The sequence below is a fragment of the Agelaius tricolor genome, unplaced genomic scaffold (genome assembly GCF_023055355.1).
Source record: "Agelaius tricolor isolate 1412-34295 unplaced genomic scaffold, bAgeTri1.0.p SCAF_12, whole genome shotgun sequence".
NCBI lineage: Eukaryota > Metazoa > Chordata > Aves > Passeriformes > Icteridae > Agelaius > Agelaius tricolor.
The window spans coordinates 11,477,403-11,490,932 of record NW_027269272.1 but is presented as its reverse complement, the minus strand read 5'-3'; the positions used below and the strand labels follow the sequence as shown (position 1 = coordinate 11,490,932).

The following is a 13,530-nucleotide window of genomic DNA, read 5'->3' as shown; positions in this document are numbered from 1 at the left end:
TGTTCTAAATTTGTGAACAAAAAGTTTCAGTAGTGTAGATTTTTGTCTAGCAATTTGATCTTCTCTTTGACTCTGCAAGAATACAGTGCAGCTTAATTATGCCACATGCTCTCTTGACCATAAAAACTAATCACAGTTGCAGGTAAGCAGCTCTGCTGTTAGAATAGGCATAGACTATTCTGTGTTGTAGAAGAGTTTTTTGTGCTGCTGGTGCTTGCTACCTTTCTCTTCAGTATTAAAACTGGTTTGTGGAAGTAGTGCAATGTATCTCACATGAAATTCAATGCCTGACTCTTCTATTGGAAAACTTATCAGCAGATCCTAATGAGCTTTTGTACCTTGAGAGCTTTCTGGAAGCAGTAACTCTTCAGTTATTGGGATAGGGTGACAAACTTGCTTTAGGACTCCAGCAGGATCTATGAACTCTTTAATCCTGTTCAGATGCATCCATAGATGACTTTAATCAGCACCACAGGCCAGAGCTTTTAACACATTTTAAACTAGTAGTTCTGTGTTGACAGCACATCTTTTATGACCAGCCTTTGTTTCCTGCTGGGGTTGAGGATATCCAGGGCAAGTGTAATCAACAATAGCTCTGAGTGACAAAAGAATCTGAACTTGGCCTGCAATCTGCTCTGTAAAATATCTTAATTTAGTGGAGAAATACTGGCTGCAGGAGATTTATTTAAAAGAACTCTGGTCTCATTTGGCCTTCCTTCCCCCCACTGATTGTTGTTTCAGTATGTGCTGTCAACTTTTGAAGTTACTTTAATGTTGAGGGGGTAACTACAGATAGAAAACCAACAGAAAAATTATGCTCAGAAGGCCTAGATTAGTGTGTTACTGTCTTTTGCATTATGATTCTTAACCATATTCCAGCAACTTGAAATGAAGTTACTGCTTTTGTTCCTATGTATTCTTATAATAAGAATAAGCTACTTGATATATCAAACAGGCTAGAGTTGCTTTTTAAAAACTTAATATTAGAATAGGGACCCATATATTTCCATGGGGGAAATTAAGATAATACTGCCAAATGATGCCCTACGGATTTCTGCTTCAGGTGCTGCGTTTTAAGAGGTGTAGAGAGAGAGCACCTAGGTAAGGCTTCTAAAGATAACAAATGTTCAGATTTAATTTAAATTATTCTGTTAAATAGGTTCCATTTAACCAGCTATTCTGAGTTCTGTTTGTTTTGTTAAAAACAAAGGCAAATAAGTTGTTTAAATTCTGCAAAAGTTCATGTTAAGGGTAATGTAAATGATGAATTAAGGCAGAATGAGGCAATGCTGTAGAGCAGCTCCATGAATCAATGTGCACCCTGTGGGAACTCCAGTGAGCATATGGCTGGGCTGCTGGAGTTTGGCTTCTGCAGTTGTACTTCTTTGTACAGTAGTGATCACTGCATGCTTCCTTTGTTCAAATGGCTTTTTTCATTTTTGTTTTTTTCTTTCCCTGCAGTTGGTTATATTCTGGGCACTAAATGAAGGTGTTGCCAGACAGTTCGACTCCTTCAGAGATGGATTTGAGTCGGTGTTCCCCCTTAGTCATCTTCAGTACTTCTATCCTGAGGAGGTTGGTGAAAGTGTTCTTGCTGCTGCTTTTATAACCTTTATCTGCATGTATGGGCAGCCTTAGCCTGGGTGCAGGGCATTTGTGACAGTCTGACATTGCATTTCTGATCAATTTAGTGAAACTGAGTGTCCCTGAAATTCTACACTTAACTCTTAAAGATGTCTCTGTTCAGTAGTCACTTACTTAATGCTTTTATTATGAACAGCTCCATGTTCTTTAAAATGTGTGTATCCAGCTTTTCTGAGAAGTGTTATAATTTCTGTATCATACTTCATTTCTCTATGGAGTATGGGTACCCTAATTCCTTGTATTGCAGTACCTCTGAATCGCTGTAGATAGTTGTGGACACTACCTGGATCTTCTGTTAGAACAATAAAACAAGTAGTCAGCTCTTTAACAAAGCTTCAGCAGTAAGAAGAGATTCAGATGAAGGGGTAAAGAATAAGAATAATTGGTCTTGCTTTAGTTCCACCACCACCATATCAATTTCTTTGTAAAATTCTCAACACTCTTAAGTGGACTGAATTGAGTCACAATTATGGTTCTCTGGATGAGAAGAGAGAATGTTTTATTCTTCTTTGAGGGAGTCTGTTTGAAGACTGTACTTTGAGGGGTTTTTTTACCTTTACAAACTCAGACCTCTGACTTTAAGAACAAACAATTAAAGCACACTTTGGAACAAAGTGTTAGCCAAGCCTTTGTGGTATTCCTGTGTTCTGGTGCTTTGCAAGGCAAAATGGAACATTTACTCCTTGTTGTTTAATTTTACAGTTGGAGCAGCTCTTGTGTGGCAGCAAAACAGACACTTGGGATGCAAAGACTTTAATGGAATGTTGCAGGCCTGATCACGGTTATACGCACGACAGGTAACATCATGTTGGTCTTGTTAAACAAAAAATCAAACCAGTAGAAAATACTTTCTTGAAATAATGTTCATACATTGTTATTCAAGCTAAAGGAATTATATGGCATAGATTTGAAAATGTTCATACTCTTCTGAATATGAATCTGATGCAATTATTTTAGTTACAAACAAAATAATATTTTCTTGGTTCTTTTCCCTCCTCAGTCGAGCAGTGAAGTATCTCTTTGAAATTCTCAGTAGTTTTGATAGTGAGCAGCAAAGACTGTTTCTCCAGTTTGTGACAGGCAGCCCCAGACTGCCTGTAGGAGGTAGGTTTTCCTTATTGCGTATTACTGTGCATGAAATCGCTGTTATTAAAGTATTTCTGAATAAGATGTTTACTTCAGTATAGGAAGAAATTCCTTAACTTATGTATTTAAGAGGTTCATACTGGTTTCCCATTTCTAATTTAAGAAGTGGCTGGGGAGTCAGGTATAATTCTCATAACCTTTGTGTTAATCTCATGACATTTCCTACAGTTGACTGTCCAGGTTTAAATTGTTGCCAGAAAATCTGTCAGAGGGCAAAAGAGAGTTCAAAATTTAAATAAAACTGAAAGCTCCTAATACTGTATTTTTTGGCTAGAGGTGCATTAAGTTATGGCAACAATATGATGCATTGTAACCTGAAGATAATAGTCTCCGTTCTAGAAAGGAGACAATACTTAGGATAGTATTAATCTTATTTAATTTCTCCCCCTTTTGAATTTCAGCATTTAGGTAAGAGACAGTGCAGTTAAACAGAGAAATTTAGTGTCTTTGCTAGGGACTATTGTAGAATACACATTTTACTGTATTCTCAGCTGAGTGTCTTTGCTAGGGACTATTGTAGAATACACATTTTACTGTATTCTCAGCTGAGTGCTTTGCAGGTCGAAAAAGAATTCATCCATCTGTTCCAGTATTTACATTCTTTGGGATTTGGGGGAAAGACTTGATTATTCTTCTTTCTTAGTTTATTTTGGGAGCTCTTCTGTGGAGACATGGTGCAGACACAAATTGCGTGTTAGGAGTATAGAAATGATAGCTGCAGTAAGAATAATCGGGTACTAGGGTCATAGATGATTCCTGTTAAAAATGTGCATGAAGCCAACCAACTTAAAAGTATTTTATACACATACAGAACACAGTTAAAAGGAGATTCATACAGCTTATTCCTGTATTTTAAATTATTCTTGTAAGATGAATCTGCAGGCAGGATTTGAGGTATTTTTAGCTTGTTGTGCAGCTTTATAAAGTCATATTCTGAATTTCTGAAGGTGTCCAGGAGGTCAGTGTGCGATGCGTGCTTCTGTCATGTCTGCATGACAGAATGTCTGCAGTCAGCTGTGGGTGTTCAGGAGGAGCAGTCTTACTCTGAGTGTCTTTTCTCATTACTAGGTTTTCGAAGTTTGAATCCTCCCCTGACGATTGTACGGAAGACATTTGAGTCCACAGAGAACCCTGATGATTTCTTACCCTCAGTAATGACTTGTGTGAACTATCTCAAATTGCCGGACTATTCAACTATTGAGATAATGCGTGAAAAACTCTTGATAGCTGCAAGAGAAGGGCAGCAGTCATTCCATCTTTCCTGATCACAATGAAAAATGCAATGTCTGCCTGTTACAGCAAAAGAGAAACTCATGATTCTTTTCTAAATATATCACCTGAGTCAAGGAAACGTGTTACGCCTTCTTGTTGTAGAAAAACGGCTTGCAGATTATAAGCAAAGACACTTCGTTGATATTCATTAAAAGCCCCTATGGACTTAAAGTGATCAGGCCCTAAAAGTTGTTGTGACAAGGTTTCTTTAGCAAGTTCTTGTTTAAATTATCATTTATTTGATGAGTGAAGTTTTTAACTTGCTTTGCTGTGTGAAATTTAAAAAGGGATGTTTTTCCAGGCTGGAACAATAAATGTCGCTGTGCAGTTTAATACTGGGCTGTGTGTATCCATCTAGCTAAGTCTGAAGTTTTTCCTCCAAAGACAACTTTTGTACATAAGTACAGAAATTAAAATACACCATGTATTTGACAAATCTAGTTTAGTAGACTAGTTCTGTGTACCCTCACCTGCCTCTAATTTTACCCATCCTCATGTATTGTCTGATGTGCAATTCACTTGGTTCTTTTTGTGTGCAACATTCAACAATTGTTATGTTTTGGTTAGCATGGGCATTTAACTGCTCCATGCCTCTTTCTCTGATTAAGATAATTTAAATTTTACTGAAATCAAATATATATTGTCAATATAATTCAGCCTTTGTAACTAGGTAGAACCTTTCTTATAGCATAGTTTTACTGTAGTGGTAGGATATAATGGCGACAGTCGTTACCAGAGTGCTCCAGAGCTGTTTACACAGTGATTCAGGCAGCAAAAGCCTCGTAGGGGAGGCCAGGAAGAATTATTTCTTTCATGTAGTTGAAGTCCAACAGCTTGGGCTGGCCAGCGTGTATTGTGGTAAGGCCCAGAGCATTTTGAATTGATGTAAAGTTTTTTAAAAGACAAATTAGTAGTTTCATTCCCTGTTTGAGTAAACAGTTTTCCTGTTCTTGATCTAAGTTCCTGGCTAATTTTGTAGGTTTTTTTTTTTCTTTTTTTCTTTCCCCCCAGTGCTAGCTTGGAACAAGCAGTTCAGCCTTTGTCTTTTGACACAGATAAAGCACCTGTAAGCAATGCTCTGTCCAACTGTTTTATGTGCTGATTTCTCAAATCTGCAATAATTTACTTCATCAGGTTAATGTTTTTACCTGAATATAAATAAAAAAGTTTGCTTCACCTTTTTGTTCATAGTTTTGTACTGTATGCCTAAAGTTCAATTGTGTAAATTACTGTAATGGAAGTAAATCATCCTAAATCTACTTGGCTAACAACCTGCAACTTGTGGATGATTTACTACTAAAACAAGACCTTTTAAGACCTCCAACTATGAGGGAAATTTTTTCCTTTCTATGCGTTCAAAAAACGGGCAATTACAAATATTCCTGAGATGTACCTGCTACATAGGTAATCTTTATGAAAATGTGATAGTTAATTACTTTTATTCAACTTTGAGAAATCAAAATTCCTTTCAGTGCTTAGAAATTGTTAAATTCTGGCTAATCAGGCTAGTTATTTCCCCTAAACTAACAAGTTTTCTTTTATCCAGCTGAAGAACCTGTGCTTCCAGAACATGTAATGGACATTCTTCTGGTGAACATTCACAGAATTACCTGTGCTTGCTCAGACCAGTGCCACTGAAATGTAATACAGACCTGTCATGAGCATGAGTAGAATGTGAAATCCTTGCACAAAGAACCTGATAACTGAACAGTTTTTTATTACCGTATTAAACCCGACCGAAGGCGCTTCACCCTGTGCATACAATAATGGTAGCGCGCAGTGCGGCATAGCTTGCATCCAACTTCAAGGCAGTGTTTAAACTATGGACTGGTGTTAAATTGTTCTGATAACTTGATCAAACTGAGCACAAACAAGTGTTTATAGTGTGTGGATAGCAATTTGTTCATTTTTTTAAGGTTCTATATTTTAAAAAAACTGACTTGTGTAAAAAAAAAAAAGAAAAAAGCTAATATTTTGTATTAAAATATCATGTGTATTGATACTTTTTTTACCCATGTTGTCTCCCTCTAGAATCTGGCTTTCATTGACTTGGAAATTTTGAGGAGCTTTCAGATTTGATAGTGTAACTGTTTGTGTAACTGTTTCAGTGGGAAAATAAGCTGTTGCCTGTTTAAAAAGGAAGGAAAAAACAAGTACCTGTGGTGATATGTTCTGGCTGTCATTTTGAGCACAGACTAAGGTTTTAGTTTGCCTGTAAAGTGAATTAAACCCTTTTGGGTGACACTTCTTTTTTCCTACCAAGGGCAGCTTTTAGCATATTAGAAGAGCGGTCTGGCTTAAAAGGTAAAGATAGTGAATTACAAGAATAAACTGAAAAGTCACATTTTACATGACTGCAGTATTGCCCTGCAAACAAATAACTATATCTAAAAGTAGTTCAGAATGAGTGGAGGGGTGGTGCAAGATCTTAAGAATTTCTCCTTTTCAGGAGTTTTGGATTAACGGAAAAAGCTCACTAAAATCAATCCATGGGTATATGTGGTCATTGTAGTACTGCACTGCTTTGTATACCTTTATAAGGTATAATAAAAGGTGCAATCAGAAGTCTTATCTTTGAAAATGGATGCTTTTTTTAGCATGGTAAGTTCAACTGTTTTTAGCTAACATGACCAGTTACTGTTTTGGATGAGTTTCATGTCCTTCTGTGTTAACAAGAGCAGCAAAAAATAATGGATGAAAGGGCCATACAGACACTGATAGCTCCTACTGAACATGTGCAATATTTTTTGTTGTTGTTGTTAGTTGTTGGCTTTTTACCAAAATATCTGGTTTAGGGAACACTTTAGCATCCCATCTGACATGAATTAGTTACAGTTGTTCTTCATGTTCTCTAGGAAGGTGCAGAAAAATTAATTCCCATCATGTGTGAATTCCCCCATGCTCACTGCCAGACTTAATCAGACACTCAAATTTCCATATGCAGACTGCTTGCATAAGTGAATTGTCCAGATTCTTCTTTCCCCTCAACCATGTGTTTTATTTTCTTCTATCTCCTTTCCCTTACTGAGCTGATGAGAAGGTGGGTGCCTGAGGGCAGGGACTGGTGGAATTCCAGGTGCCTGTAACACTTGTGCCCTCTCTTCTGGCCCCTGATGGAGGTAGGTCTGTCATCTGTGGAGTTTCTGGGCCTTGCTACCCCTGTCTTCACATGAGTAGTGCCAGTTCCCATGCTCTGAGCAGCCTGTACTCTGCAGAGGCAGGAAATAAGGGCCTACCTGACATGGGAGAGAATGCCATAGTCTCAATATGAGCCTGCCTCCCCCCAAGCTATAGCTAAAGTTGTTGGCAGAATGGAGAAAAATGAAAAGCCTTGCAGAAACGGATTCTGGGAATGCTGAAATTCAAAGGGGAGGTGTAATCTGCTGGTAGGTGAGCCTTTTCAGGGCTTGCCCTGGTTTTTGCCTCCTTTCCTTTCCTGGTCTCTTGATTGCTTGAACTGTAAAGCATCTGTGCTATGTGATCTCTCCTGTGTTCCCAGCGTGCCATATCTCTCCCACTGTGGTGTGCTTTTAGGAGCTTTTCTCAGGTGAGTGTAGGTGGCTGCCCCAAGAGTAGAAGTGGTCACCCCAGCCCAGTGCAGCAGCAGAGGCTGCCCAGAATTCAAATTCTGCTTGATCAGAACCTTGGTGCCTGTTGGTACAGCAGATGGGGGGAACATTCCATCCTCTGCTGCCTGTGACTGACAGCAAATGGCTGAAGGAATGACTGATGCCTCCAGAGGAATGCCATGTTCTTGTCTCCCGGCACTGGAAGGTGCCTGTGTTGATCAGGTATGAAGCTGCTTTGGGGGCAGAGGGAGGAACAGATCTTGGGTCTCCTCCTTTTTTGTGTGTATCTGGGGCTAGTGACATCTCGGGCTGTAGGCAGAACTAAGTGGAGGGAGAAGAGTTAAGACACAGTCAGTATTTCCAAGGCACTAAATTGAAGTTCCTGATAGCTCTGGATCTAGTTTGGCAGCAGCTTCTGGAAAGCTGGTTCAAAGAGAAAAAAGGAAGGAGAACAAAATGCTACAACAAGACACAAACTCAAATACCCAAACTACCCTAAAAGGTGTAACAGCTGACATGAAAGCCCCCCTCCCACCCACCCTTCACAAAGAGGGGAGGAAGTCCCGGTCCTGTGATGTTTCCCCGTAGTAGGGAGAGCACTGAGCAGTTCAGGCTGGAAGCAGTATGCTGGGGTAAAGCAGCACGAGCACTGTGCCTCTGTCCTGTTTCCCCTCCTGCCCCTCACTTCAGGATTAGGATTCCTAATCCCCCATAAAAGACAGCAGCAGATAAACCTGGGGGACAGTATGGGACAGCAACCACCCTGCCCTCTTGCCTCAGAGCAGGAAGAGGTGTGGAAGGAGGAGGTTTCCCTTTGCAAAATGTAAACTTCCACACTGAAAGCCAAGGCAGGTTCTTGCTCTGGAAATAGATGTAATGCAGTTTTCACATCTCCCAGCTATTTCCCAAATATTTTACTCTTCCTTTAGCTGCTATCTGTGGTGTTCTAGGCTAAATATAGGCCTGGTCTGACTGCAGCTCGGCTGTTCTTGGGACTTCCTGCATGCAGAAGCCTCTTTGACAGGCAGGTGCTGCAAGCACTGATCCAGAAATAGTTAGCCAATCTAAGAGGTGGTATTTTATTTCCCAGCCTCATCTTCCAGCCCTTTTTACAGATTATTGCCTCAATGTATCAAAACTGTCAGGACATTGGCCAAACAGTGAAAATTTGCTAGCTGATTACCTTTTTCCCCCACAATGTTTCCCATATTCTGTGCCATGCTTCTCAGGAAAAAAAAATTCTTGTGCCTTCACTTGGTAGCTTGGCATGCTTAATTTACTGGAAGTACTGATGTTATTAACCATTCAGAAAGGTTTCCCAGAGTTTTGGTATTTCTTGATAAAGGACCAGCTCTTGTTCTGGGCCACTAAAACTATAAATGCTATTCAAAAGGGGAAAAGTCATTAAAAAACTTAATCAAGCAGCAAAATTATTCTATCTTCAGTAACACTGGGTTCTAAGAGTGGTAATTTCCAATTTATGGCCGGCAGTACTGGCACTTCTACTGTACCAGCAGTGGGAGGGAAAGGGAGAAACTGGCAAGAGAGCAGCTCTTGCTGGAAAGGCTGAGCCCTGGTCAGCTTTGTGCCCTGGCAGCCAGGGAAGGCAGCAGCATCGCACTGCAGTGATGGGAGCACAGCTGGTGAATCAAGGGAAGGGATTATTTCCTTTCCTTTATATCCCAGAGGACAGATTTTGCAGTCCCCGTGGGTTTTTTAAGACCCAAATGGGTATGTGTTTGTTTTACTAAAATGTACCACAATTCTAAAATGAGCTCTCTTTAGAATTTAAAGTCAGAACTGTACGACAGCATCAAACTAAATTGATATGCATTTTACCCTTGCACTGTTTGTGCTACATCAGTCCCATCAATTTAAATCAATTCAGTGGGAGAAATTTATATGCAGAGAGATTTTCTAAATTTTCTGATAAAATTAGTGGAAAACACAAGGGTCTTAGCTTCAGCTGCAGATTATAGGTAATCTCCACATCAAAGCACTTCTTTTCATTTGGCTGAAAATTACAGGCCTTAATTACTTCTACCTTTCAAAATGGTTTAAATTCTGAAAACTTTTCTGGCTTCCTCATCTGTTTTTAATATTGAATGAATTTCTCATCTGTGATGAGAAACTGTTATGACTCCATGTTCACCTCTGCCCCAGCAAGCACCTGGTCATTTCCAATTTCTTCTGGAGTGAGTAGTTAACATGATTTGACAGCACTTATGGAGAGATGCCATAATTGCATACAGAGGAGTTTCTAGAAAGAGCAGTTTTCACAGGTATGAGCAAAAAATAGCATCCTGAAAATGGAAAGATAAGAATTAGGAATGTGAACGGGACAAGATAGGAAAAAGTTCAGTCCTGTATGTAGAGTTTGAAAAATGAGTACTGATAGGTGAGTGACCAGCAGTGCTGTGGATGTCCATGGAGATGCTCAAGACGTTTATGGTCATGTTCCATCACTCACCTCTTGCTTTACTGTGTTAGTGCAAAATTTTAGTGATACAGACCTACAAAATACATTTTCTACCAAAAGCTCACTGTGCAGGTTACAGATTAATTAAACCTTGACCCTAAGAAATGTATGGGCAAAGGAACAGAGTAAGATGCTGTTTAGGATCCTATGCCCAGTGTTGAGACCCTTGTACATTCCAGCTGTCAGTAATATTTGATATTGTTGAAAGCTGTTGGCAGAATTCAACAGGAGGCCTGATTTTGAATTGGTATAGATTCTGCTTGTCTATGACAGGATAAACAGAAAAAGATATATCCAGAAACTACCAATTAATTCAAATCAAGTAGGGTTTCATTTTGTATATCAGTTGTTTGGTGAGAGGCATTTATGGATCCACTAAGCAATCTTTGTTAATGAAGTTTCATAGAAAAACATTGGTCTGAAGAACAGCAGTGAAAAAGCAGAGATGGGATTTAAGGCTGTACAGGCAGCACATCACAGGAGGAGCACAGGTGCTTTGTGCTAGCAAAGGTGACCCTGTAACTCAGCAGCCCCTGCTCTGCCCTAGCAGCCCTGATCTCTTACACACCTCTTCCAAAAGTAAAAGCAGAAGTGATGTACAAGTTGCATTAGGTAGGCAGTCAAAGCTTTGCAGCTCCTGAATTGTGGAAGCACTGTTAGGGCCAGAGGCTGTGCAATACCAGCTGGATATTGTACAGCTCTATGTCACTTTTATCTTCTCATATCCTTGTTATTTTTGCTACATACATTATATGTTGCAATTACTGTCCCCACTCTTGCTTTCCTCTTTTTCTTCTCTCGTGGTTTTTTTTTTCAGTAGTCTTGCACTAAAACACATTCAGCTGCTTCCTTCATACTAATAATTTAAAGGTTTTATCCTTCTATGCTGAAGCAGACTATTTCTGACTAAACTGCAATCCTGATGTAATGTAATAGCACTGATGTCCAGATGTTTCATATCTGTTAAGTCCAAAATAAGGCTTTTAATAATTATTCCAAGAGATTTACTTTTTTTTTTTTTGACACACCCATCCTCCCTGTCACCCTGGCTTCAAAAATAGATTCTTGCATCCACACTGGCTCTGAATGTGGTGATGCTTTGTTTGTGCAGGTCCTCTCCTATCCACTTACATCATTCAGTGGTTGTACCAGGTCCATTATGTAACTGACATTTTTGTTTTTCTTTTTTTTGCTGCTAAAGAAAACGATGCTTATTCCCATTCAGGGGATGGATACACAGACTGCAGCTTTGCCTGTGTTAGTCTCTTTTCTCCATGTGTATTTCTTAGCTCCCTTTCCTCCACCACATTCAATATAAAGTTCTTATCTTCCAGTGCTCTGAGAAGGAACTGTTGTTCCCTCTCCTGTTTGTCCCCTCACACTTGAATGTATTCTCGTGGCTGCCTCAGGCAATTAAAAAAAATCTTTAAAAAGTTTCTTTGTCATGATATTTGCCCCAGAAATGATCGTGATAAATGACAACTGCTGTGGATGCTCTGGCTTGTTGTGATTACAACTACAAGAAGAAATTGCACGTGCAGTGGTTAACACAAGGAGAAATGGTGAAGATTCAACTTTTACTGCCATGATACGTCCATACAAGCTATAGCACATTGATCTTAATAAAGACTGATTACAAAATGCTCAGCTCATCTAAAAACATGTTAAAAATGGCTTAATCTTAATGTAGAATCACCTACAAAGTAAAAATGCTATGTTAATTATTTTAATAGCTCCTTAATCTGTGAGGAAAAAAAAGTAAAATTAGATCTGGTGACTGAAAACTAGAATAATTCAGATTAAAATTATGATTCCTGAGAAAAATATACCTTGAATCTTCATCACTTGTCTTCAAATAAAGACTGGGTACTGTAATTTATGCATATTTTTAGTCTGAATATAAAATAAATGAGATGTTCTTTATGTGGGAGGCCTCATGAAAACTGGCCCAGAACTGTCTTACAACATTACCTATTTGTTTTGAAAAGGTTTTAAGAAACAGTGGCTAGAGTTTCTAACAGGCTGTCATTAACTCTGACTGTGGCCTGTGTGGAATGCCAGCACACATCCACTGCCTCTGCTAACGCCACTGATACCTTGCATCTGTCCAGTCTACTTTTCCCTAATTTTGGGTTGATGTTAAGACCATGTTGTGCACAGTGGCCCTCCTTTTCATGACAATAAAGTCATACTGGCTTCATTGTTTTCCCATAAACATATAATATTTATTATTAATATTTATTATTATAAATATTATTTTTACATATAATATTTATTCTTAATTTTTACAAAAATTAGAGCCTGGTTGTTTTCTCTAGCAAGGTTCAGCATTGTGTAAACCAGTAGTTCAGAGCTTTAGGATGAGTTTTGTACTTACCACAGCCTCTCTGTAGCTGTTAGGCAAGAATCCAGCTTGTTGGTTAAGTCTTTAAATTTTTTAGGATCTGAAGCTTGAGCTGTAAAATTGGGGTAAGCCACTTCCTGACCTCAGCAGAGGGGTGAGGAGGTGGTGGGTCATGATCAGCACTCAGCTAACTGGGACCCTGAGCATCCAGCCTTTAAAGGAGTCAAGATATTTTGTGGATCCACATTTATTAAAATAGGTTCATACCTAAATAAGAGCAAGTGCCAGGTGCTGCTGGGTCAGGGCAAATCCTGGTATCAGTCCAGGCTGAGGGATGGAGGGATTGAGAGCAGCCCTGCTGAGAAGGACTGGGGGGTGCTGGTGTGGGAGAGGCTGCACATGGCCCAGCCGTGAGCAGTCCCAGCCCAGAGAGCCAAACGTGCCCTGGGCTGCAGGCAGAGCCCCGAGGGCAGCAGGGCAGGGAGGGGGCTCTGCCCCTCTGCTCTGCTCTGGTGACACCAACCTGGAGCATCCAGAGCTGGGCTCCCAGCACAGGAGGGACAGGGGCCTGATGGAGCAAGGCCAGAGGTCACCAACTCCTGTTACAAGGAAAGGCTGAGAGAATTTGCTTTGTTCCGCCTGAAAAGAGAAAACTTTGGTGTGACCTAATTGTGGCATTCCGGTACCTGAAGGAGCCCAGAAGAAAGATGGAGAAGGATTTTTGACAAGAACATGCATGGACAGGACAAGGGGCAATGGATTCAACTGGAAGAGAGGTTCAGATTAGATACTAGGCAGAAATTCTTCTCTGTGATGGGGGTGAGGCACAGAAACAGGTTGTCCAGAGAAGCTGTGCCTGTCCCATTCCCAGAAGTGTTCAAGGCCAGGCAGGATGGAGCTCTGGTCTAGGGAAAGGTGTCCCTGCCCATGGCAGGGATTGGGACTAAATGATCTTTAAGGTCCCTTCCCACCCAAACCATATTGTGATTCTGTGATCTCTTTTTGAAATAAATGCTAAAGGAGAGAAAGAAACTGAAAAGACAAGTCTGGACTGAGCCACAGTCTACTAATTATAA

General features: G+C 39.9%; 1 protein-coding gene across 12 annotated transcripts in view; it reads left to right on the top strand.

The window, feature by feature from the left end:
- TRIP12 (thyroid hormone receptor interactor 12) overlaps positions 1-6,064 on the top strand; it is a 79,805-nt gene extending 73,741 nt beyond the window's left edge. For all 12 annotated transcript variants that reach the window (XM_071437579.1, XM_071437586.1, XM_071437582.1 and 9 more), the window contains 4 exons: positions 1,462-1,575; positions 2,347-2,441; positions 2,645-2,748; positions 3,859-6,064. In XM_071437579.1, the coding sequence (XP_071293680.1) occupies positions 1,462-1,575; positions 2,347-2,441; positions 2,645-2,748; positions 3,859-4,055 (510 nt within the window). In that variant the 3' untranslated portion in view covers positions 4,056-6,064. The remainder of the gene's footprint in view (positions 1-1,461; positions 1,576-2,346; positions 2,442-2,644; positions 2,749-3,858) is intronic.
- The last annotated feature ends 7,466 nt before the right edge of the window (positions 6,065-13,530 follow it).